Source organism: Bidens hawaiensis, unplaced genomic scaffold, assembly GCF_021521415.1.
Source record: "Bidens hawaiensis isolate Kalapana, Puna unplaced genomic scaffold, B.hawaiensis_p1.1 tig00019471_1, whole genome shotgun sequence".
NCBI classification, from domain to species: domain Eukaryota; kingdom Viridiplantae; phylum Streptophyta; class Magnoliopsida; order Asterales; family Asteraceae; genus Bidens; species Bidens hawaiensis.
Window position 1 is genome coordinate 99429 of NW_027492959.1, and position 27704 is coordinate 127132.

At 37.0% G+C, this 27704-nt stretch overlaps 2 protein-coding genes across 2 annotated transcripts; both read left to right on the forward strand.

Annotated features, from left to right (window-relative positions):
- The first annotated feature begins 10363 nt into the window (after positions 1-10363).
- Positions 10364-10807, forward strand: LOC143558435 (uncharacterized). The gene has a single exon (XM_077047274.1). It carries the CDS (start codon positions 10597-10599, stop codon positions 10801-10803), a length of 207 nt encoding a protein of 68 aa, XP_076903389.1. The 5' UTR covers positions 10364-10596; the 3' UTR covers positions 10804-10807.
- A 6103-nt stretch (positions 10808-16910) lies between these two features.
- LOC143558446 (polyubiquitin) lies at positions 16911-20235 on the forward strand. The gene is made up of 2 exons (XM_077047285.1): positions 16911-17078; positions 18707-20235. The coding sequence occupies exon 2, from the start codon at positions 18707-18709 to the stop codon at positions 20078-20080; it is 1374 nt and encodes a 457-aa protein (XP_076903400.1). The 5' UTR covers positions 16911-17078; the 3' UTR covers positions 20081-20235.
- Positions 20236-27704: the final 7469 nt, after the last annotated feature.

Below are 27704 nucleotides of genomic sequence, written 5' to 3' on the forward strand. Positions count from 1 at the left end.
AAGTTATCGCGCATGTCAGCATAAACAAGATACTGCGAAACCACTTACAAAATAGGACTATGGTTAAGTGAATAATTTCCTTACAACCTTGTTCTTATTTTAACGTGCAACCATATCTTATATCTATACAAGCAAACATGAAAAGATGAATGGAAATGCGCAAGATGAAAGAAGGAGAAAACAAGTTTCATTCCACTGCATTTAAATTTACAAGTATGATGAGTTACAAATTACAAGTACAAAAAAAAAAATAAATAAATAAATAAATATACAAAATTTGATGAAGGGCTTCTCAAGTCTCCACGTCGACGTCAGCCGCTTCATCACCCTCATCATCTCCCGCAGCATCTGGCGCGGTCTGCTCCTCATCCCCGAACTGACCATAGTCAAGTTCTTCCTCCTCATTGGAGTCTTCGATCACAACGGTGTCAGGAGCAGATTCTTTCGCCGCGCCAAAGCCGCTGGCAGGGGCAACATCCCCCGCGCCACCATCATCGCCACCAGCCCTCTCGCAATCATCAAGCAACTTCTTTAGCGCGCCGAGGTCGGGCTGGTCAGCAAGCGCAGCTATCTGTAAATCATTAGAAAAGTAATGAGTACAAAACACTTAGAAAAGTTAGTCAAGTAAAACTCATTAAGATCAAGGTACCTGCATAAGGATGGGGATGGGAGTATTCATATACTTTTCCCCCACCGCGGCCATGTCCGCGCAGGCCGCATCGCTCTTGTAAGGGTACTCGGATGGGTTCTTCCTCAACATGCCATACTCATACCCATCCGTAAACCCTTCAGCTCGGCCCACCAAACGCGCGGCGGCATTGCAGTCCATCACAAGGGCTTGAAACTCGGCGGAATATTTCATCGCCAAAGCGCAGCGAGCCATGCCCTGTGACACCAGCCATTGGCGATCCTGCGCGAGGCCAGCAACAGACGTCTCGAGGGCAGGAACCTGAGAGTTTAATAACTCAACAGTTTCCTTAGTCTTTTTTAGTTCCTCCTTATCAGACGCTGCTGCCGCCAAAATTTTTTCTTTCTCCGCCTGCGCAGCACCAAGTGCTTCCTGGCTAGACGCCGCCGTCGCCAAGGCCTCATCTCTATCGGCCTGCGCGGCCGCCAAATCCCTTTTCAGGCGCGCAACCTCGCTCTCCAGTGATGATTTCTCAGTGATACTCTGGACGATAGCTTGGTCACGCGCCTCGGCCTGCTGTTCCAAGACACGCACTCTGCGCGCGTACTTGGCAACTTCGGCCTCCGCCAACTGCTGCTTCTCCCGCGCAGCTTGGAGCTCATGCCCGCGCTTGATGTATGCGGTGTTGGCACTTGCTCGGTTTTCACTGAGCTCCGCCTGGAGTTTCTCAGCTCGCGCGCGAGCATCAGACAGGTTCCAGGCGGCCACCTTAGCCTCTCGCTGGGCTTCCACAAGAGCGTCGCGTACTTTAATATAATCACGACGAAGCTCTTGGGAAGCAGCGAAGAAAGCCGACCCAGCGAAAACATGGTCGTTCAGCAAGTCCGCGCGGGTGCGCTCCTCCTGATACCTCCTTTCAGTAGGAGGCACGGCATGAGCCCAGAAGTCCGCGCATACGCCCATGGATTGAAAGGAACTCTCTTCATTAATATTCCATCTCGGGCGGTAAACGTGGTCACCTTCCTGCAAAAACACAAGAAAAGTTCTAAGTCATAAAACATACTTATATGGAGGTACGCGCAGCGGACCAACAAATCAATACATACCTGCGGGGATGAAGCAGGAAAGTCAGCGCCAGCCCCACCAGAAGTCTGCGCTGCGAACACTTGCGGCATCGCAGGGCTGGCGCGGTCTCCCAAGGAGTCTTCAACTTGAACCCCCTCATCCTCCTCGTCTTCTTCAACAGGCCTCTTATCCTGCGACCTGGAAGGCTCCAAACCAGCCTCGCGGGGAGGGCTGCGTGCAGGAGGAGGCGAGGGAGGTCTCGACGCCGCCAGTTCGGCGCGCAATACGGTTTCCTGCTCCTTGGTAATCCCAATAAGGGGAGACTCAGCACTAGCAGGAGCAGGACCAGAACCAGCGGCGCCGGCAGCGGCGCCAGGAGTATCACCAGCAACTGTTGCGCCAGCTACAACTCCTATGAACAAATAAACAAGGAAAAATTGTTTATGACTGACTCCAAAGGGAAAAATTCAGAAGACATACGTGCAAAACTTACCTTGGCGCAATTCTGTTCGCGCATCGAACATCGCCATAAAATCCATTCTACCCTTTTCAGAGGGTAGAACAGGGGATTTCGATGGAGTCCCCGGCGCAGCCGTGGCACCTTGTGGCGCCTGCGGCTGATCTGTTACCGTCCCTGCCTCTGCAAACATTTAAAGGAGCAAAGGTTTAATAACAATTCAGCCAGATGAAGATAAATAAAGTATACCTGTTGCAGGCGCGGCACTGCTTCTCTCTTCAGCCGCGCGAAAGGAGGAGGCGACGCCACCATACCTCAAGTGGACAGGAGGTCTGCCCACTCTCACAGGCAGAGAAGCTAAAGAAACCTTTGTGGTAAACACCTGGGTTTCCTTAGGTCCCTTCGTTTGAGCATGGGGATGAGCGACAGGGGTGTCATCTTTCTTCTGTTTCTTACTGGCCCCTGCGCCAGATTTCCCCTTAGCTTTGCGCTTTAGTAGGGGCGCCTCCTCTTCCTCCTCCTCCTCTTCCGCGAGCTCTAGCTCGTAGTTTTCAAGCGCATCTACAAAAACAAGCGACAGAACTGTTAATAAACTTGGGTATTCTAAAGGAATGAGCAGAAGTGCGAAGGCTTACCAGGCGCGTCACCGTCAAAGTCAAAATCCAGATCTACTGGGATGAACATGTCATCGAAGCGATCCGGGAAACCAACCTCCCCAGCGCCAAGTTCGACGGAGCCGCCCTCCACATGTTCATCATAAGCGGCAAGGATGTAATCCTTGGTGACTGCGCAAAGACAAGTTAAATGATATCAGCAAAAGAACGATGTTCGCGCAAAAAAAAAAAAAAAAAAAAAAAAAAAAAAAAAAAAAACTTACACAACCCGTCGACTTGGATAACGGGCTCTCTTGAATGAAACAGTGGAGCACTTCACCTTCTGACTGCGAGGAATAAAAGAGATCCAATTGTCTTGGATCTTGGCCTTATAAAAATACTGAAAGCGCCGAGGAGTGGGTTCCTCGCGCTGGGATTTGCACATGAACTCAAAGTGAGTCACGCGCACGAGTCCAAACGGATGGACTTGGGACATGTGAATCCCATAGAACTTCAGCAGTGCACCCACAAACCTTGTCATCGGGAGACGAAGGTTGCAGTGGGTAAAAAAGTGGCTATATAGGGATATATAGCCGGCAGGCGGGTCCGCCGCCGTTTGCCCGGACCTAGGCAACATGCAGCCAAACAGGGTGGGAAAGCCCTGAGAGGTGATGAGGTTGTCGAGATCTGCCTGCTTCAATTTGCAGGGGATTTCATTCCACCTTTTGGTGGCCTTGGTCCTCCCTACTTCCTCCGATGTGGTCTCAACAACCTTCTTCCCCTTTCCCTTTTGCTTCAATGTCGACATCACGACAGATTTCACACGGCGTCTTCGAGAGGCAACGGAGGTGATTGAAGGGCTAGACGAGTACGAACTATCAGACATACAACTGTAATAGCCGATAGTCGAGGATTCGAATCGATGTAAGCACTCAAATCAGAATGTGAAAGCAGAAACTGGAATTTTAGCAACAATGAAGATGAAGATAAAAATTTCCTAAGGGCCTGCTTTTATAGGCCCAGGAGAGAGAAATGTGGCAGCTGATCGGATTTCACGCGCCCCCACTCGCAGGGGCAAGCCAACGAAGGCGCGACACGTGTCCCTAACAGCTGTGTGAGGGGACAAAAAGATGTAACCGACCTGCCACGGAACAGAGACGCGCCCCCACTCGCAGGTACTAACCAATGCGAGTGCGACACGTGTTCAAGACAGCTGTGTGAGGGGACATGAAAGGCAACTGTAGCACCTCGAGCACACGAAACGTCTGACACGTTTACGGCGCACGTCATCACCAACCAACCACGTGTTTGGACCCTTCGTTTTCAACCAAATGGATAGAACTTCGCGCAACGATGGAAGCAACCAGGAAAACGACAAAACCCCATTAAAAGACAAAAATCAGGAAAACGACACGTTTACGGCGCACGTCATCACCAACCAACCACGTGTTTGGACCCTTCGTTTTCAACCAAATGGATAGAACTTCGCGCAACGATGGAAGCAACCAGGAAAACGACAAAACCCCATTAAAAGACAAAAATCAGTAAGTCTAATATCCATCTTACCGCGCTCGCGCGAGATAAGACACACATTAGACTGGGGGGGGCTTGAAGAGGTATGTACCCGCCTCAACACCAAGCAAGGCGGGTCAACCCACAAGATAAAGACATTATGAAGGCACAAAGCCAAAACCTATGCGCATGGCGCATACAAAACATGCTCAGGCATCATATGCCCAGGCACACATATGCTCGCGCATCACATATGCGCGCAGCGCATCAGCGCGCGGCGCATATCACATGCTCGTGCATATCACATATGCGCATGAAATATCTGCGCGTGAGAATAAAGAGAAGACCCCGCGCATCCTCAGGGTGAGCGCATATCATACGTGCACATAATCAACCTCGTCCTTATCCAAATCAGGATTAGGGCAACCTTGATTGTGCACATCAGACAACCTTCCAGAAGGTATCTTTTTAAGGAGAAAGAATATGCTGATGTTGATAGCTGCCGAATGAAAGGTCGACAACTCAGCATGACACATGTGTTACCACGTGATTACAACCAACGAGAAAGCGCCAGGTGTCCCAGAGGACACGTGGCGCAGTGCGATTGGAGGAAGCCAACGAGGTTGAGCCCAACCGGTGGTAACCCTAGCACTATAAATACAGCATCAACTCCACTTTTATGACACATTCACACTCAATCATTGACAGTTACAAGCAGTGATATCACATTCAATCATATTGAATTATATTCACTCACAGTCAGTTAGAGAAAACACACAGTCACACAATCAAGAGTATTCAGCGATTCAGCAATACTCTTGAGATTCACTGACTCACACTTTATTATCTTCTCCACAAAGATACTGATTCTCACGCCGGAGGGTTACCCCAAAGAGGACCCCTCTGTCCCTTTCTGAGGGGTAAGTAACAGCGTTGTTCATTTTGTAGGTGGAAGAACACGGATTCAGAGGAACCATCGGTGAAACAGTTTAATCATACCCGAGGAAAGTAGATCTGCTACCAGTGAGTAGATCCACGTTTCTTCACATAGGATTGCGAGTACTTCATACATAAGAGATCGTGTTGGGTTCCTTGGCAGTTTATAATTAGTATGTATGCAAGGTCTGGTTCAAAATAAGGCGAAGGTCCCATATTACTCACTACACTACAATCACCATTATTATACTTTGGCGAAGTAATAACTGTAAAACCATCACCTGTTTGAGTGTTTGGAAACCAAAAAAAAATAAGATTAAAATACATTAAATAAATATACATGTGTTTGTTTGTTAAGTGAAAAATGATGGTACCGATTGAATTGCAAATTTCTTGCGGGTACTCAGCTAGAACCGCATTCATAAAGTTGATAAATAACATGTAAAAGAAGAGAAAATGCATTATATTTTTCTTCATCACAAACAAGATTTGTATATATTAAACAATAGTGTTTTTAGGCAACTATTTATAACTGATTTAATGACTTGTTAATTAGTAGTTTTGTTATATACAATTAATAATAACATTTATTATATTCTATATGTAACTGCTTTAGGTTAATGGATCATAATTATCCTCTTACAAAGTTTTTAATGGTGCTTAATGTAGGTCTATCTATCATTATCATATCTATATCTATCTTCTTACATATAAACATTTTAGATGGACACAATGACAATTTTATAATTTTAAGACCATGCTAAAATTAATAGATGAGATGCTGTCAAAATTAAATACCCTCACCTCAGCGATGCGTTCCATAGGACGCCGTTAGAATTATAGTTTGTTTTTAATTAGTGAAATGATGATTTATTTGTAATTATATTATTAATTTTTTAGATATTTTTAATCTAGTTTTCAATTATTTTTATTTAGTTGACTTGGTTAACTGAAAAATAATTAGTTAATTGGATGGTTGTTAAAAATAATGTCTATCAATTTTTTTATCCTAATGTGTCGGTTGGTTGTTTATTGATGTTTTTTTAACTACCTCTTATGTTTTGGGCTGGTCATCAGAGAATTGTTGGGCTGGAAGCGTTATTAGGCTTGAAGCTGATGCTCCTAAATGTCTAGCTTATGGATGAGTGGGCTGAAGTTTGATAGGCTGGATAGAAGCTCATGAAGGTCAAGGCCCAAGGCCCACACATTTGTTATTTATAACAAATATAAGGGTTGTTAAAACAAATGGATAAATCAAATTTGATTATTATCTGCATCTACTCGTTCTAATCATCTTTCTTCTTTGTCTTCTACACGTTTAGGTTTCATTATTCTTGATAAAAACACGTTTAGACGGAGTCGTTCTTGAGTATTTTTTGATGTTCATCGCATTAATGTACATAAGTTAGTTTTGAGTTTATTGTTGATTGAATTAATCACATATTCACCATTGAATATGTAAGTTGTTCGTGTATTAGTTTTTTATCTAGTACAAATTGTGACAATGGTAGGTGGCTTGAAACAACAAATCACATATTTGGATCATCCTGCCCTTAAGCGTATGGTCCAATATTAGTTCATGAGCCTTAGATGTTCATCTATTCACACATCGTTTTATTCGATTTTGGTTTATTTGGTTTTGATTATTTTTGAGCAAACCAAAAACTTCATCGGTCCTAATTAAAAATGCGTCTAACCGAAGTGAATATAGATTTATTGGTTTATTCAGTTTGGTTAACCATTATTATTTGGCTTATTTGATTGAGTTTGGTTTGCTTATCCGAATAAGTAAAATTTATGGAATCGATAACCGAATTCACAATTTGGATATGGTTTAGAACCGAACCAAAATTCAAATTATCAACTCGGTTTGATTTTTCTAATAATAACATACAGGGCAGCTCGGGTATAGGGCGATGTGGTCGACCGGCCAGGGCACTTAATTTTCGGGGTCACAATTTTTATATATATGTATTTTTTATGAAAAATAATATGTATATTTAATGTTTTACTCTAACTATACAATAACTAGTTTGGTCAAGTGGTTAACGGGTATGACTTTCAAGCAAAATGTTGCAAGTTCTAGTCCACTTGAGACATTTTTTAGTTTATTTTTATACACAAAGTTTTTTACACAACATAAATCATAACTAAGTAAGGCCATTTAAAAGTTTAATTATTTAAACAAACAAATATCCCATTTACATAAGGCCAAAACTTTTTATGCTTATAATATTTCGTTACTCGTTAGAGTCTACGGGCCTTTTTATTTCAACCCGGCCGAGGCATATAAATTCTTGGAGACGGCCCTGATAACATGGGTTAAAGTCCAGAATGCACGCTATCTCCAAGCAGGGCCGTCTCTTGGGTAAGCCAAATAAGGCGAAGGCTTTGGGCCTCCAGTTTTGTAGGGCCTCAATCTAAAATATAGGTTTGTATTATGGGTTTTCGAAAGTCGTTTTTTTAGATTTAATAACTCAGTTATTAGCCACAAGTCTAGGAGGAACGTCACGCGCCCATTATCATTGCATATCATTCATATTCTATAATTCGTGGATACTCTTTATAGCTATACACAAGAATAAAAGGCCTCAACATTTTAGTTAATTTTAGGCCTCCGAACATGTTGAGCCGGCCCTGTCTCCAAGGGTACTCCAATACATGCAACACATAACAAGGTACTACAAGTGATCTTTATATCCACGAAGCAGTCGCTTTGGAAAGCTCGCAACAACACAATATTAAATAGCAAATTAACCATAATCAATTGCAAGGATGGCGAAGGAGATCAAGTTCAATTCATTTATATTGATATAAAAAAATAGGGCTTGGTTATTATTCTTGATATAGTCGTGATGGTGTAAATTTGAGTTTGTCAAGTTTCTTGTTTCGTGACTTAATTGATTAGGTTTGTTTGTGGTTTGTATATTTATTTTATGTTATCGATATAGCTTATAGCTTATGATTATTTATATAGAGTAAAAGAGAAAGTTGGTGTCACAAAGTTAATATAGGTTCCAAGACTTTCATATAAATAAGGTGCTTGTGCAACTAAAACATAAAGTTCGGGTTTGGTCCGTTGGGTTGTTGGTTTTGTTTGAAAGTTGGAGTTCCATGATATGCCCGGGTTGGTTTCTCATCAACAGCAAGAGGCAAAAAAGTATATTTCTTGATTTTTTTTTTTCATTTTTCATTTGTCACGAATTCGGCAAAACATATTTTCTTCAAATTTTTTCCACTTGTGTAATTATTGGGCCATCAGGCAATGTTTTGATAAACATAATTTTAAAGCATTTATAAAACAAGTTTATTATAAATCAAAATTTTAAAACGTCTAAGTTTTACCAACCAATTTTTTTTTCTAGATTTATAACAAACATTTTGTTTTTTTGTTTTACCGAATTCGTGTCGTCTCACCGCCACAATGTTCGGGTTTTACCGACTCACCGCACAACATCCAGTACCGACAACACTTGGGTTTTACCCACGCCCGGGTTTTACCGAACTTTACTTTAGTTTCGTTGCAATAACAAATGTAAACGAAATGACAATTTGTGTTGCGCCACCGCCGAGAAACTCGGTTTTTTTACCAGCGCCTCGGTTTTACTGACTCACCCCCACACTCCCAAATAAGAGTCGACTCGCCACTGCAACGACCGAGTTTTACCAACGATCGGGTTTACCGACCGAATAAACATTGTTTTAAATTTGTTAACAAAAAAATTATAATATGTTATACGAGTGTCGTTGAGTCATTGTCTCAGCATCTGGGCCTGACTGACGTCACCTCAGTGGCTCACCTCTATTTTTATTTTTTTTTCATTTTGTTTTAGTTCCAATACCATAATGAATGTAGCAATTACCGACTAGATTCGCGTTGACTCGTACGTTGTTGTCGTCCCCCACCAACCGATGCCACCTCATTGCCATACCTCAATTTTTATATTTATTTTTTGTTTTCAATTTATTTTAGTTTCAATACCGTAACGAACGTAACTAATATTGACTAAATTTGCGTTGACTCGCCGTTGCGTCACCTGAGTTTTACCGACCGATTTTACCATGCAAAGCGCGGGTAAATCGCTAGTTGTTAATAAAAGATTATATTATGTCGCATATACATACTTATTATTAAACCCAAACCATAAATGTTTCAACCAAGAAATGAGCAAGATCAAGAAATGCACTATGGAATACTAACACAATGATCTTACAAAACAAACGTAATGCACTAAGAACTACATACCTAGACTGAATCTAACTAAATAACAATAAAGACCAAGGTGATTCAGAGACCAGATGAATAATAATGATGTTATAGAGACAATTTTGAGTTCTTGAAGTATAATTCTTCCTCTCTTTTCTTTAATACACCCATGAGGCCATGGCGAGTCTAAACAGTGGCTAAGCTTGAGCTAAGTCATAAGGGTAACCAAAGTCATTGAGGGGTGACTGGGCTAAATACCTACAAATATTTTTCGATCGAAATCGCAAAAATTTAATTACGAAGCGGAAAAACGAGGGTGACTAGGGACACCCCCGCCCCCTCATAAGTTGCGCCCCTGAGTCTAAGTCCACTGACGAGTCCAAGTCCAATCCGTCATCAACGTATGTTTAGCAGCAACTTCCAACTAATCACCAATTTATATTTAACTAAGATTGATCTCGTCCTAATCCATTATACAAAACAAACAAAACTATATTAGAACTAATGTTATTATTTTTCAATATTATTTGCTTATTAAATTAAAATATTCATACCATTTTAACATATTAACGGTTAAAAAATTTTAAAATCATCCTTACCATAGTCATACAAACTCTAAAAATAATGATTAATTCCAACATATACAAATGACCCAGTAGCAAACAACCCCTTTAAACTATTAACGTGAGTTATCCGATCCAACCATTGAGTTTTTTTCTTTTGACCAACGAGTTTTTAAATGGACTACTGGTAATATTCATTATATTGTGATACATTCGTCTTTTGATCCGAGGAAAACCTTCACATAAGGCCAACGCCCGTGAACAATTATCCGAAGGCATGATAGCGCGGTGATATAAAACCGGTTCAGTTTAGTATCCAACTAGTGAAAGTCTTTAACTCGCCTAGTCTGTTATCACTTATCAGCACCTGGTGTCGCCGAAACTAAATGATAGGGATAAGTCCCCATCAATGACCGATTAAACTCCATTTCTTCTGGTCCAACATAAAGCATCATTTTTGTAACATCATAATACTATTTAGGCCCAATCCAATTTGTCCCATCAAAACATTGTTGTAACACTCATTGCACTCTTCAAACATCAAAACATATTCTTCACTTCACTCCTCTTGAATTCTCTCTCTCTCTCTCTCTCTCTCTAAACATATAGATAGATAGATAGTTATACACACATATATGGTGGTGTTTTGCTTTCTAGTGGATCAAAACCGAAAGATCAAAAGCACGAAACCAGTCGCAGGATCTTGTTCGAGATGCCGACGAGGAGCTAGTGTTGCTGACATCATAACCAAAACAAGATTCTGTTATGTTACAATTTACTGGAGATCTCACAAGGCTATTATTTGCACATTTTGTGGTGCCACTCTTAAAACCTACCCATGATCATCATCATCATCATATCATTATATGCATGCTTACATCATATATAGAGTTATAGATGATTATGATGAATCTATGTGTTTTTGGTTTGAAAAGCATTAGTGAGTTATTTAGAATTGAATGTTGTTTACAAATATCAACCTACCCCATGTTATATAATTAACTGTGACATTCTGAAAGCCAGTAAGTTATATTAAATGTTCCATCTTTTTACTGTTCATAAATCATAATAGTCATCATATCATATGCTAGACTGTTTGTTTACATTGATGTTTGTTGACAGATAAGTGATAAGGTAGTGTTAGGATATGAAACATAAAATACACTCCTAGTACTTTAACTCGAACATAAAAAGGACCATTCACCGCAAAAATATACAACATCAACGACGTTTTTACTGATACTATAAATGTTTGTACAATGATTGTCATGTTACTTGTGGAAATAATATACAAGATAATTTAAGAACATGGGTGGGATTTAGTTAGATGTTTATTGGAAAATTAACAAAAGTAGTGCTATAGTTAATGTCTTGTTTGGTTATTGTTTAGGTTATTATGTCCAAATTAGTTATTTTTCCTTCCAAAGGCTAAACATATATTGTGAAGTTGAGGACATCCTAGGCAAGCTTACACCAACACCGAAGGCGGTCATTAGATCTATCGGTAGAGCAGTACCCGATTTCTTCATTTGGGTAGAAATTAAATCTTTAAGGTGAAGTTAATCTCTTTTACATGCTAATTTATAGGTTTAAGGATCAGGGTTTATAAGATTTATGAAGGTTCCTTTGGTTCTTATTTTTCTTGTTTCTCTAAGTTGTTCTAAAAACACCTTGCATGCATCATCTTTGTAAGTGATTGCAACCAATAATACAAAGATCAATATGTATATCGAGTCTCTAAGGTGAAACTAGCCTCTCTTTTTTTCTCGTTAGTATAGGCCATCGATTTTGAGGGTCAGGGTTTCATAAAAAAATAATATGTTTCATTAAAATCCAGTTTTCGTTCGAAATCTAATTACTTCGTTAACTTTAAATGCATCTGTGGCCAAGATCGATCTTTGGCCCAATGACATTGGTTTCCACTCAACCAAGTGGCCGGTGAGGTTTCAAATTAGGTGTATTTTGCATGGTGTAAAATTGGATATTGTGTCGTCGTTTTAAAAAGAATGCACCCCCTTCCACGAATCCACCCGCACTATGATACGTTGTTTGGTTAGATTCTTGACTCGGCTGGTTGATAACTCCATCAAAGCAACCATATGATAATAAACCATGGAATTTTAAGTACACTCTCAAGACTAATCTATCAAATTCTCATTGACTAATTAATCTCCTTTGTTAATCTGAATTTCATACTCCACCCGTCCCATTAAAAGTGTCATGGTTTGAAAAAAATACAACGTTTAAGGTAGATAATTACCGTATTTTTTTGCTTACCAAATAACAATAATGCTCTTGGAAATTGGGTTCATCAATATTGTTTATTAATTTTAGTTGTGTGTATTTAAGAGTAAACTTAAAAATTGCTTAAGAACTTTTAAAAATGGATATTTGTAATGAGACAAACAAAAAAAAATATGGACATTTTTCATGATTTTTAGGAACGCTCTTAACTTTGAAAATATGAATTGTTTCTTAAAGAATCAATTCGTTGGTGATACACAACATAATATTACAAGTTTGTTCCTGAATCCTAAGTCTTCTTGAATCTTGAAGTTTCGATCAAAGTTATAGAGATTGCTCTAGTGAATACATCTCATTGAGTCATAATACTACTACATATTTTCAACGACACCATATTATACTCCTTGGGTTATAGAAGATTTTTTGGTTGAAAGAACTTTCATATATTTCATGGAGAATATTGGTTGTGTGTGTAAAACATTGTGTGTATTTTGGTGTGAATTAGAATAGTAAAAAGATTTTTTAATGTATTGGAATAAACCCCAAACGGTCCATTGCAACGAGTTGTCATGTTTAATATCGGTGACCATAACCCGCTTATGGTACCCGAGCTGGTTATCTGATTATGCAGCAATGATGTTCCTTATCATGACCGTCTTTAGAGATGGTAAAATCAAGTTAGAGCTTTAGGCTTCATTTGAATAAGGCCTCCAATTTAGACAAATTTTAAACAAAAACATAGTAGATGATGAAAACCAAACCAAATTTAGGCAAACAACATTGTAAATACTAAATAGTGAAAATGATCCTTAAGTTATTTGAAAGTACAAATATATTCATAATTAGATCATGTGTTGCTTTGTAACAATAAATTTAAAAAAGACCTCAAAATCTCGTTTTGTTTTTGTCTTCCAATCGGGCCAGCTTTATACCCATTTCGAGTATAGTACGAGATATAAGGTACCCAAATGACCCCCCCCCCCTACCCAAAACCTTTCAGTAAACGTTATAATTCATTAATTCTTAATGAGAGTTGTTAAAAGATTATAATTTTGAAATCATACTTTAGAAGGTTTTTATATTCCAACTAGTCTTGTCCCCCGTATTATGGAGGGTTGTTTAAAATTTTATTTCTACTATGGTGAATGTATCTTGTTAGATTTTAGTTTATTTATTGTAAGAAGTTAATAATATATTTGAACCTATTTTGATTAATTTATGTTGGGTTTGTTCAATTTTTAATGAAACGCTGAATGATTTATCTACTTAATTTTTATATTTATTCGTTTATGTTCATTTGTTATAATTTGCATATTATTTTGTGAAACTTTTCATTTAAGTTAAAACTTAAAAGAAAAAAGAATTGTGTAACTAAATCCATATTGAAAAATTAAATTAGGGTTTGATTACGGGGTTTGTTTTACATTTTACGTGTTTCTAATATATATATATTTTTATTGTATTTTAAGTTTATTTATTGTAAGGAAATTAATAATATACTTAGGGTTTGATGATGAAACAAATAAATGAGATATTATAACCCGTTTAAACGCTATCTAGGTTTGATGAGACCCATGACCCGCTTATTTTTTTTTACTAGTTTCATAATTATAAATAATATATTTTTTTAAAAATATAGATATTAATTTTTATTATATCTCTATTTTATAGGATTTTTATATCATATATTTGGTGAGATTAATTTTTAATATATTGAGATGTTCTAATCCGTTTAATGGCTATCTGGGTTTGGTGAGACCCATACCCGTGAATTCGAGTCGAATGCTTGAGATACTACTATGGGATTTTCTAATATATGCCCTAAGGGCACATATAAGGACTATTTATTTATGGAAAATTCTTAAAAATCTAATAGTTTATATTAGTTATGTAATAACTACTATAATAACATTTTATTATTCCTTCTTAAATCTTCATTCCATACATGACTACTAATTAATTATTTTTAATTCCTTTTAAAATTACTCTTTCATCATTTCTAAATTCCCACCAATTTTCTATTCATATATATGTAAAGAATATTGAAATATGAAAGTGATTTTTTTTATTGTGCACACAAATTAATAGAGACTTTTTTAATATTAAAATACGAAAGTTTAAAAACCAAAAGAATAAGTAATTTCACTATTATATGATAACAAAAATAGAGCGTTGAACAACGAATGGTTCATCACAAATTATTTTCTTAGTTTTCACTTTGTTCTTTATTAGCATCTTCTTTAACATAAAGCTCATTCAGATCCAAAAGAACACGTCCATCCATTTGCATAATGATAGTAATGCTTTATATCATTTAATCTTAAAAAATAGATAGAAAGGTAATGAAAGTGGGTGTTTAATATTAAATATTTACAAAAAAATGATGGAAAATTAGAAGTGATGAAATAGTAATTTTAGTGGAAATTAAAATAAATTAATTAGTAGTCATTAGTGAAGGAAAGATTTAAAAGGGAATAATAGAAGGTTAAATATGGTAGTTATTAGTTATTACAAGATTAATGTAACTAATGTAAAGTGATAGTTTAATAAAAATATTTCATAAATAAATGGTCCTTATATGTGCCCTTAGGGTATATGTTAGAAAATCCCAACTACTATTTACAAATAATGCAATCTGGTGGCTTCAGAAAAAATAGGGAGTTTTTATTTATATATGAGTTTGATTTGATGAGTCCCAATACCCGTTTATTTTTTACTATAAAATTGGTTTTTTAATTATATATATATATATTAAATATATCATATATTCATTTTTAGTATATCCCTAGTTTATAGGATTTTTATATCAAATATTTGGTGAGATTAGTTATTAATTTAATGAGATGTTATACTCCGGTTAAGAAATATATGGGTTTGATGCGACTCATACCCGTGAATCCCGGTTAAATGCATGAGAAGTCTCCATTTAAAAATCAAGCAAATCTGGTGACTCTAAAAAAATGAGGAATAACCACATCGTGACACATAGAATTTTTATGTTTTCCTTTTTTATCCCCGTATTACGGGGGCTGTTTTACATCACTCGTTTTTAATATTTATATACTTTTTTGGGTTTAATTTTATTTATTGCAAATAAAAATGTTTCACAAATAACTAAGATGTTATAACCCGGTTTAAAAGTTATCTGGGTTTGGTAAGACCCAAGACCCGCTAATCTTTTTTACTATAAAATTGTTTTTTAATTACAAATAATATTTAAAAAAAATCATATAATAATTTTTAGTATATCCTATTTTATAGGATTCACATGAATAATTTTTAATTTAATGTGACGTTATAACACGTTTAAGGAATATCTGGGTTTGGTAAGACTCATACTCGTGAATTCGGGTCAAATGCATGAGAAGCCTCTATTTAAAAATCATGTAAACCTGGTGACTCCAAAAAAATAGGGAGTAACCACATCACAACACTTAGGGGCTGTTTGGTTCGCAGAATGTTTTGCAAGGAATTGGAATTTGAATTGGAATTGGAATTTGAATTGGAATTTGAAATGATTTTCTTGGGAATCCTTCATGTGTTTGGTTGGTACATTTGTTACTGGAATTGGAATTTAAAAACATGTAAAATGACATAATTACCTTAAAATAGTAAATACATATTTTAGGCAATATGAATGTTCAATTAAAAAAGCACATGAATGTTCAATTAAAAACATCAATTTATTTGAGGCAATATGTCGAGCACATGGTGTGCAATTGAAGAAACAATAAAAACTCATATTAAACACTAGGCAGTCTCAAATCATCAAACAAATTACCAAAATTAAACAAACAAATCACAGTCTGAATTCAAGAAATTAGCAAATAACCAAGAACCGATGATTTAATAAGCAAGAAAAATGGAATTATTTGGTGGCCATGAATATATGGTTAGTTGGTTGGGAAGAGAAAAGACTTGAGTAAAAACTAGAGAAATTAAATACTAGCAGTAGTAGTATTACATAGCACGGGAATAGAGAGGGAGGAAGACTTACCAAACAAAGGAGAACGATGATCGAGATCCGCTAGCGTTGCTAACAACAACAATGGAGGAGATTTCTAACAGAGAAGGAGATCGAACATAACAGGTTGGGTTCTTGCGAGATCGAACAGAGCGAACATGGCAGCTAGGGTTCGTGAGGTCCAATAGAGAGAAGATAACATATGGCAGTGATGAGGGTTATTTATGTAATGTCACAAACATTCCAGAGGTATTTTTAACTTTCCTTTGGAATAGGGAAGTAATATGAATTCCATTAATTGAAGCATTTGGTTGGAAATGAAATCCAATTCCAATTCCATCTCTACCTAACCAAACAGGTTATGTAATGGGATTCTAATTCCAAATCCCATAATTCCAGAGGTATTTTTAACTTTCCTTTGGAATAGGGAAGTAATATGAATTCCATTAATTGAAGCATTTGGTTGGAAATGAAATCCAATTCCAATTCCATCTCTACCTAACCAAACAGGTTATGTAATGGGATTCTAATTCCAAATCCCATAAAATCCTCCAACCAAACAGCCCCTTTGGATTTTTGAGTATTCGTTTATATATATTATAGATAGATAGATATAGATACAAGACGGCAACCTATAATTCAGCAACTCCATTCAATCTCCTAACCATCAACGCCTCTTATTCTAAACTTTAGCATTCGGTCACCAACACTTTATATTACACGTGTCAAATTCTTATTCAATGGTTATCTAACCGCACCGTCACGTTAACCTTTCTTTAACGTGCACCATCCAATAATATCTTCTTATCATCCTATTTAATAAAACCCTAATAATTCTTCCTTTTTCGTTCATCTAAACAATTCACCAATTTCTTCATCAAATTCTCTCATTCCTTCAATTCACTCAAGGTATATTTCGTTTAATTCTTCTTTTCAACAGTTATGTAATCGTTATATCTGGTTCTAGTTTGTATAAATTTGTATGAATATGTACGAATTTAAGTCTGATTCGATATCATGATGAACAAAGGTTGAGTTTACGTTTAGATCCAGCAACCGCATGGATTATTAATCTGTTTACTGTTATGTAATCGTTAGATCTGGTTCTAATTTGTATGAATCGATCTGATGATGAACAACGGTTGAGTTTAGGTTTAGATCTAATGTGTTTAGAATTATGAAATTGTTTCTAATTTGTATGAATTTGTACGAATCTAAGTCTGATTCGATCTGATGATGAACAACGGTTGAGTTTAGGTTTAGATCTAGCGGTTGTATCGATTATTATTATTTTCTGTTTAGAGTTATGAATTTGTTTGATCTGCTGTTAATTTGTACGGTTTAACGCCTGATTTGATGTGATGATGAACAACGGTTGAGTTTAGGTTTAGATCTAGCAATCGTATGGATAATTTTTCTGTTTATAGTTATGAAGTTGTTTGATCTGATGTTAGTTTGTATGAATTTACGTCTGATTTGATCCGATGATGCACTACTATTGAGTTTAGGTTTAGATCTAGCAATCATATGGATTAAAATTTGTTATAATTATGAAATTATTAGATCTGTCGTTAATTGTACGCTTTTGTCTCTTATTTGATCTGATGATGAACAGCGGTTGTGTTTTGTTGAAGGTCTATTGATCTGTTTTTGATCGCGTTAGGTAGCTTTCATGTTATAAAACTTTACGTGTTACGTTTTAGGTGATTTAGTGTTGATTTTGAACAGTCTTGTTCAGATAATGTGATCTAATTGATTATGAATCTGTTTTTTGTAAGAAATTCTGTTAGATCTAACGCTTACAAAGCGATTGATTGATTATAAGCATTGTTGTGTTTAGATGTGGTAATCGACTCGATTATTAACCTGTTTTATTTATGTGTTTCTTATCGTGATGCTGGTATTTTGATTGGTAGGTAGCTTTTTGTTATACAATTTTAGGTCTAATTCGATTTGATAATTACACAGCAATTTAAGTGTTTTTCTTTTGATTTTGAATAGTTTTATTTGGTTTTGGAGATATAATCGATTGTGAATCTGTTTGTTGTAATAAAATGTTAGATCATTTGACAATTTATGTGTTTTGGTGTTGATTTTGAATAGTTTTATTTGGTTTTGGAGATATAATCGATTGTGAATCTGTTTGTTGTAATAAAATCTGTTAGATCATTTGACAATTTATGTGTTTTGGTGTTGATTTTGAACAGTTTTATTCAGATCACCTGTTCTAATCAATTATGAATATGTCTGTAAGAGAATTCGTTAGATCTAACGGTTATATAACGATTTAGATGTTTTTCATTTGATTTTAAACAGTTTTTTGTATGGATCTTGCAATCTACTTGATTGCATAGTGTTTATCATTATTTTAAGTTTCGTATTTTGTGAATTAATTTGTTCTTCAGTCTGATATTGGTTAACGTGTTGTATTTTAACTGTATATTGGTTTAGTGAATTATATGGATCTCTGTGTGTATTGTAGAAGATGAATTTGTTGAGATATTGTTACTTATTCTTGCTTTTATTGGTTTGAACAGATGCAAATCTTCGTTAAGACTCTTACTGGCAAGACCATCACTCTTGAGGTCGAAAGTTCTGACACAATCGATAACGTCAAGGCTAAGATCCAGGACAAAGAAGGAATTCCCCCAGACCAGCAGCGTTTAATCTTCGCCGGAAAACAACTTGAAGATGGCAGGACTCTTGCTGACTACACCATTCAGAAAGAGTCTACTCTCCACCTTGTCCTCCGTCTCCGTGGTGGTATGCAAATCTTTGTGAAAACTTTAACTGGCAAGACTATTACTCTTGAGGTTGAAAGCTCGGACACCATTGATAATGTTAAAGCTAAAATCCAAGACAAGGAGGGTATCCCACCAGACCAGCAGAGGCTGATCTTCGCCGGTAAACAACTTGAAGATGGCAGGACTCTTGCTGATTACAACATCCAGAAAGAGTCTACTCTCCACCTTGTCCTCCGTCTCCGTGGTGGTATGCAAATCTTCGTGAAGACGTTGACCGGAAAGACCATCACTCTCGAGGTCGAAAGCTCAGACACAATTGATAATGTCAAAGCCAAGATCCAAGACAAGGAGGGGATCCCACCAGACCAGCAGAGGCTGATCTTTGCCGGAAAACAGTTGGAGGATGGCAGGACCCTTGCTGATTATAACATTCAAAAGGAGTCTACTCTGCATCTGGTGTTGAGGCTTAGGGGAGGTATGCAGATCTTCGTGAAGACGTTGACCGGAAAGACCATCACTCTTGAGGTCGAAAGCTCGGACACTATTGATAATGTTAAAGCCAAGATCCAAGACAAGGAGGGTATCCCACCGGACCAACAGAGGTTGATCTTTGCTGGAAAACAGTTGGAGGATGGCAGGACTCTTGCTGATTATAACATCCAAAAGGAGTCTACTTTGCATTTGGTGTTGAGGCTTAGAGGCGGTATGCAAATCTTCGTGAAGACGTTGACTGGAAAGACCATCACTCTTGATGTCGAAAGCTCCGACACGATTGATAATGTCAAAGCCAAGATCCAAGACAAGGAGGGTATCCCACCGGACCAACAGAGATTGATCTTTGCAGGTAAGCAGTTGGAAGATGGCAGGACTCTGGCTGATTACAATATCCAAAAGGAGTCTACTTTGCATCTGGTGTTGAGGTTGAGAGGCGGCATGCAGATATTTGTGAAGACGTTGACTGGGAAAACGATCACTTTGGAAGTGGAGAGTTCGGACACCATTGACAATGTGAAGGCGAAGATACAGGATAAGGAGGGGATTCCACCGGATCAGCAGAGGCTGATCTTTGCTGGGAAGCAGCTGGAAGATGGACGCACACTTGCTGATTATAACATTCAGAAAGAGTCCACCCTTCACCTTGTCCTTCGTCTGCGTGGTGGGTTTTAGATGTTCGTGTGATGGGTTTCAAGTGTTTCTGGTGAATGTTCGTTTTCATGGATTTCAAAAGTGTTTCTGGTGAATTGTGTTGGTATTTGGGACAAGTGTTATGATACAATTTCTATGGTTTTGCTTTGTTTGAATAAATGGTACTTTTTGGTTTATTTTCTGGCTTTCTGTCATTGTTTTGTTTCTTTGGTTTTATTTATTTGGAAGAAACCTTTTGCTTTATTTATTTAGTCCAATAGACTTAAAATTAACTGTTAGCGATGGTTAGTCTTGATCTGGTTTAAATGAAATGTTGGTAATGGTTTGATCTAGTAATTCTTACTGATAAGACTTCTTATTTTAAAGCTTGTTGTTTGTAGCTAAATCGCCTACCACAACGACTGTAATGTTTGGTTATGGCTTAGCTGAACCATCGGTTAATTGTTCAGTTCGGTTCTGTTAATTTGGTTGTGGTTTTGGTTTATCAGTTATTGAAGCTGGTTTGGTTCAGTTATTCAAACATCAAAAGCGAACCACAATATTCAGTTTTATTGGTTATTCCTTAACCGAATCATCAGTTAATTGCTTGACTTGGTTAACTCGGTTGCTGTTTGATTACGGTTTGGTTAATTCGACCCAAACCAACCCGTTGTATCCAGTACCACATTTTGACCCGAATCCATGGTACCTTGTTTCAGGTTGCGGAAGGCTTGACTGGGACACTCTTTCGGTTGCTATAAAACCCAAAACAAAATGTGCACTGATCTAACATCATGCAGTTATTCTTGGTGTAAAAGTTTAAGCGTGATTGAAATTTAGAGAGCAATACACGATTACACATCATCAGGTGTGTAAAGTAATAATTTCATGATATTATTACTAAATGTTTCATTACAGCATTATTGCAGTCACAAAATCCAAAATGTAAGGTTATGGTGGATAATTGCTATGGTAAATTCACCGAATCCATAGAACCTCCAATGGTCGTATGCTGTTATTTCATCATTTTTCTTTTCATTTTTTCTTTGGATCTTATTGCGACATGTGGATGTGTTGCGGGGAAAGAAAAAGGGTGAAAGTCCCGTCTTTCTGTACTGGTTCTATGGGACTATGGGTTGATTGCGGATCAACTCCCTGGTGATATTATGAGAACATTTTTTTCAAGGATTGTATCTCTTGCCTCAAATGGTTTGGGAAAAAATTAAAGGTATGTAGTTCGGTTTCATGTTTTATGGGGCGTTTAAATGTGCGTTTTGAAGGTGATTATTGGCATTTTGAAGCTTGGAGCATGACCATTTAGTTATAATTCTATATTATTTTGTAATCACTAGACTTTTTTTGTGATGAAAATAAAATAAATGATGTATACACTATACACTTAAGTTATGTGACATAACGCATAGGCTGTTTTAAGCCAGCTAAAAGTAATTACATGCAAAAGTGCAAAAGCCCATGAGGTAGAAAATGCGTATATAAGGCCCAACAATTGTAGGGGTATGGTACTAAAACCCGGTTCTACGACCCTAAATCTATTATGTTTGGCTTATTTTATTACATGGACTAATACAATGTTATTGGGCTGAGGGGGTTTTGTGGAGGTAACCCTAACTGGGCTAGGCCCATTAGGGTATCATGATGGTGGCCATGAGGCTCTCTATATAAGGAGGTCTCCACCTCCTTATTAGGGGGTCATACTCAATAAGAGCCACCACCACTTTTTGTGTCTGTAAACAAGAGATCTTTCAGATTTCTTAGCAGTCACCTCCACACCCCCGAAAACCATTGCAGGTCTCAAGCAGCTGAAGAAGAAGATCAAGACGTGGTTCGTTCATCTCAAAATCCGTGGAAACATCGTCATGGATCAGGTCAGATTCATTTCATGCTTCGACATTGGCGCCATCCGTGGGACGGCAACGAACTACCCTTCGATCTTCATCTCGGCTGTCAGATCTCTCCCAGGAAAAATCCAGATCTGGAAGTTTACAGAAAAAGGCTTCAAGGCTTGTTCTATTAAAGCTCAAAAAGATCCATAGATCTAAAAGAGGCTTCCAGATCTGTGCGAAAAGAAACTGCCGGACTCGAATGATCAAGTCTCCGGATCTGTGATGGTTTTAAATCTGCTCCGAGCTTCAGATCTATCCAGATCTGATTTACAGATCTAGATCTAGATTACAGACCTGGATTTTAGGTTTAAAATTGCAGGTCTAACTCTTAAATTGCAGATCAAAAAATTACCATTCCGCCGCCATGTACGCGCGCCCGCGGGTTCTCATTCCACAGCCGTGCATGTGCCACCGCGGAAACCACCATGTGGGTTTTGCGCAAGAGACCTCCGCCATGCACGCGCACTCGCGAGTCACCACTCTATCGCCGTGCATGCGCGCATCAGTTAGAGAGTAGGTTAGTTTTGGTTATTTTGTTGTGATTATAAAAACTAATAATGTTTTTTTATGCATGTTGTTTTTTTTTTTAATTATAACATTTTTTAACCAACTAAGTAGCTCCTATATATGTATCAAAATATATGCATACACATATATAAATATATTGATATAACACGAGTTTGTTTGGTAGCGGGTTTTATATTGATCTAAAAAAAATCCTCAAATTAATGCACATGTGAAAAAAGAAACATAAAAAAACCCGTTGTTGACAAAGATCAAATCACAGTCTCCTGGGTGACATGAGAGAATACGTCGCACTATACCACGACTTAATTATTTTTATTACAACATTAGTGATTCTCATACTTCATCACCCACCAACGCACGATCACTGGTCACCATTTATATCGAGCAACTTAATAAATCAATAAAAAGTTTGCTTTGCACATCTAAAACACATACACACAATGGTGAAATGCAATCACCATTGTCGTGGGGTTATGAAAACGTTTTTCTTAAAGTTCTTTCTTAGTAGAGTCTAGGGCTGTTCACGAGCTAAGCTGAACCGAGCGAAGGCTTGCTCGTTGCTTGGCTCGTTTACAACTGAATTAAACCCAACGACTGAAAATCGAATCGAGCAGAAATCGAAATGAACCAAAATCGAATATGACATTTTTTGATCAAACATCGAGCGATATCGAGCGTTATTTATTTATTTTTTCAATAAGACACACGTTTGAATGTTGTAAAAAATATGTATTTGTGAACAAATTAGTAGTTTTTTGAAAAACATGTAATATGTTGTAATTTTTTTAGGAGAAAAAAGTTTAAAGTGAGATAACATGTAAACAAATTTCTAATATTTTTATCAGAACTTGAATGTAACAAATAAAACTATAAAATTGATGGGATAAGAAAGTTTTAAAATGGTTTAAAAAATTGCATACTTATATTTTATGTGTGTAGTCTATATATTTATATATTTATTCATATATAAATTATATATAAAATAAATTAAAAATATTCGAACCGAACCGAACAAACATTTGCTCATTTCTTGGCTCGTTTACAAACCAAACCGAACAGAGCGGCTCGTTTACAATCGAGCGACGAGCGGTATAGACCGCAATAGTTGAGTCTCAAGTTTAACTACATAGTTGAGTTAAAACTCCTTAGCTTCTGTTTAAAAGTTGAATGAGGAAAAAAAGGTTCCATTTGTAACCCCTTACATTATGGATTTATGGGTAGCTGTTGACACACCAAACACATTTACATCTTTTCTACACATTTACTTTCTATTAATAAAAAGTGATAACAGCAACAAACTATTGCATGCTGTATTCTAGTCTAGTTTGTCTATGGAGTGATCTGAATTATTTTCCAGCAAGTGGCGGACTGGCGGATCAACAGCAGGATGAAGAGTGACCACAACTGGGGCAGTAATGGCTTGAATTTCGACGGATTTCAAGGTTTCACAATTGTCTAAACCATCACTAAAATGACCGGTTTCAACATGAACACGCCTAAACTGCCTTTTTGCAACCTCTAGATATACAACAGGAAGCATGGTTGTAGTTATTTGATAACAAGTTAACTTACATGATCTGGTCCTTAATTTGCAGGCACACAAAGATTGATTCTTGCAGCATGTGTGCTGCTTTTGGTAGTACGTGCTTGAAAGTAAGAAGACGAGATGATTCAATGTACTACGCAATCTTTCATATTGGAAATGTATGAAGAACGGGAGGTGTGAAGTTTTTTATCATCATGGCGTCGATTACTCAAGGCGGGCCATTGATCTGGTGGAATTCCTTGAAGTTTTTGCCCCACTTTGAGCAGACCATGTTGTGTACTGGCTTTAGATTTTGGCTTGGGCGTTCCTTCGGAAAACCGTACCGTCAACTGTCACTTGACACCTGTAGTGTCATAACAAAAATGTAACTCTCTAATGTAACACACGATAAGACAAAAACCGAGTGCGCTCTAAAAAATCAAACTGAGACCATCTTTCTCACCATGGTACAAACATGCATTAAAGTTAAACGGGTATTTTTTTGCTTGTCCAAACCGATTGTATCTTTAAAATCAAAATTACAATCTGAAAAATGTTAGATGATAGATAATTATTATTATTACATTTTTATTTTTTTTAAAGTTTTCATATATTACTTATTAAAGACAAACTAAAATGAGTAACACAAAATTTGGATAGACTGAAGATTAAAAGTAATATTTTTTCCTAAAAAAAGCCATGGAACGAGAAATAAACAAATACTTAAACATGGTCCGGCCTGCGAACTTAATTTCAAGTTGGAATCCTACATGGCGTCCCCCCTGCTTGCCCAACACTATCAACTATCTTCTAAATCTAAGAATTATAAAGAGAGTATCGTTAGAGTACCATAAGTAGAGAATGTATTACGAGTAGGGCCGTCCAAACCGCTCGTCGTTCGAACTCGCTCGTCGATTGCTCGGAAAATGCTCGCTCGTTTGTAAACGAGCCGCTCTGCTCGGTTCGGTTTGCAAACGAGCCAAGCAACGAGGGAAGGTCTGCTCGGTTCGGTTCGGCTCGAATATTTTTAATTTATTTTATATATAATTATATATGAACAAATGTATAAATATATAGACAAAACACATAAATATAAGCTTAAATTTTTTTTAACCCCTTAAAATTTTTCCTACTTCGTCAATTTTATAGTTTTATTTTTTCTCTTCAAGTTTTTAGAATACTAGAAATGTGTTTACATGATCATTTTATCTCACTTCAAACTTACTTTTAATTAAAAATTACAATTTGTTACACGTTTGTCTACAAAACTACTAATTTATTTATAAAATATATAATTTACAACCTTAAACTTGTTTTTTTATTGAAAACTTTAAAGCGAAAAAGAAATAAATAATGCTCGAAATCGCTCGATGTTCGATCGAAAAATGCTCGATTCGATTTTGGCTCGGTTCGAATTTCGGCCGTTCGATTCGATTCGATTTTAAACAAGCCAAGCAACGAGCAAGCCTTCGCTCGGTTCGGCTCGTGAACAGCCCTAATTACGAGAGACGGAGAGTGTTATTATGATTTATGACGTTTAAGAGATTAGTGAGGCCGTGAGGGTAGTGATTTGGACCTATTGAATAAAGGCCCAAATGTTTTTGGTGACCCTAATTCGTTTGGGTTGAAGCCTTGAATAAGCTTTTACACACTTTTGGGTTGGACATAGTGAATAATGGCTAAAATTAGGGCCGTTCGTAACCGGATGTCCGAACATTTCGAATAGTGGTTTTCACTATCCAATTTCGAATTCAAAATTTCGGATATCCGAAAATATTAAGGAAAAAAAACTCAGCTTTAAATAATAAATCCATACAACATCGGATCATCTCAATTCTTTCAAATCCAACAAACAAAACAAGAAAAATCCAAATAACACACAATTTTGTTCAAAATAAAGTAACAAACACAACAAACATCTTGAGAATTCAAATCAATCTTCCAAATCACCACTTCATAGTTCCAAGTTTCCAACTTCCAATATTCCATGCTAACAACAAATATAACCTGCAAATATGAAAATCTACCAACCTTATCGGGAAGAGAGTGGAGTGGAGGCTGGATCTGTGAAGTGGATTCAGATGCCCGTGGTCGACGCCGACGGTCAATGAAGAGAACAGAGGCTGCGATATGATATGAGAAATGAGAGTGGTGTGTTTTTGAAAGGATTAGGGTTTTCATATCACATAGACACATGCTGTTGCTATTTGTTATATATTAAAAAAAAATTAATGTTTCGGATAGTTCGGTTATTTGAATCACCGTCAGTTCAATTATTTTATGAAAGTAGTCTAGTCCACTTGTTAATATTCCAGCAAGTGGCGGACAGGTTGATCAATAGTAGTATGAATTAAGAGTGGCCACAACTGGGGCAGTAATGGCTTGGATTTCGACATTGTGAAGGTTGAAATGAAAATTGATAGTGAGAAAAGTGCGATGGTGAAGTTATTTATGAGAAATGAAAAAGAGTCTCATGATTTGTACAATGGTCAAAACCAATATTGTAGGTCTGCGCCACGTGATGTTTCTGCAAAGCCATAAAAACCAATACTGTGCCATGTGAGAAAAGTGACTTGTAAACGTACAATGTAGTTCAACTAGCTGCTCACTTACATAATTACGCATTTAATAACGTCACCTACTTGTAAACCTTCAATGGCCACCAAATACACTTTTTTTTTAAAATAATTAAATAAACTTTATGAATTTATGGATACCCAACTTCATTACACACTTGTGTTATTTATAGCAGAGTAATGAAAGATTTGAGTTATGTCTTGCGAGATTGTCAGTTTGAATCCCAATACCGTCCAGGTTTTAGTCCCGTCGCGTGTAACGCCTGAAAGTTCTGCTCTTAACGGTATGATTTCACAGAGTAATGTCCAAGACAAACTCTAAAGTCAGCGTGGACCCGTTTAAGACAAAATAGTTTGGTTATAGTGGGACAACCGGGCTTTCCAAACGGGAAAGTTTGATGGCTTAATATACAAGAAAGTTGTCGGTCAAAAATTTTTTAATTAAACTTTATGAAAATCATTAAAACAACCATTTTTTTAACAAAATTAATTAAAAATTATAATATAAAATTAACTGTGATGTATTCTTAAACAAATCACATGTACTAAGATAACACTTAACTCTTGTTTTTTAAGAATCGATATAATTTTCCAATATCATAATCTTAAGTTAATTTGAGTAAATTCTTTCTACATAATTAGTTATTACAAAAGGAGTGGGACATGGGCCACGGATGCACCTATGAAACACACTTCCTTGGCCGGCCCTAAACTTGGACACCACACTTTGATTTTGGGGTGAGGGGGCGTTTTCACGGATTTCGTGGTTTTACAATTGTTTCAACCATCACTAAAATAACCGGTTTCAACATGAGCATGCCTAAATTAACTGCCTTTTTGCAACCATACAACAGGAAGTATGGTTGTAGTTATCTGATAACAAGTTAAATTACATGATTAGGTCCTTTTGCAGGCACACAAAGATTGATTCTCGTAGCGGGTGTGCTGCTTTTGGTAGTACGTGCTTGAAAGTATGAAGACGAGATGATTCAATGTGCTTCACAATCTTTCATATTGAAAAATGTATGAAGAACGGGAGGTGTGAAGTTTTTTATCATCATGACGTCGATCATTCAAGGCGGGCCATTGATCTGGTGGAATTCCTTGATAAGAGAAAATGCTAACGAACCATA

Coding starts and splice junctions, on each gene's coding strand:
- LOC143558435 (XM_077047274.1), top strand. CDS start 10,597: ATGGTGGTGTTTTGCTTTCTAGTGGATCAAAACCGAAAGATCAAAAGC.
- LOC143558446 (XM_077047285.1), top strand. CDS start 18,707: ATGCAAATCTTCGTTAAGACTCTTACTGGCAAGACCATCACTCTTGAG.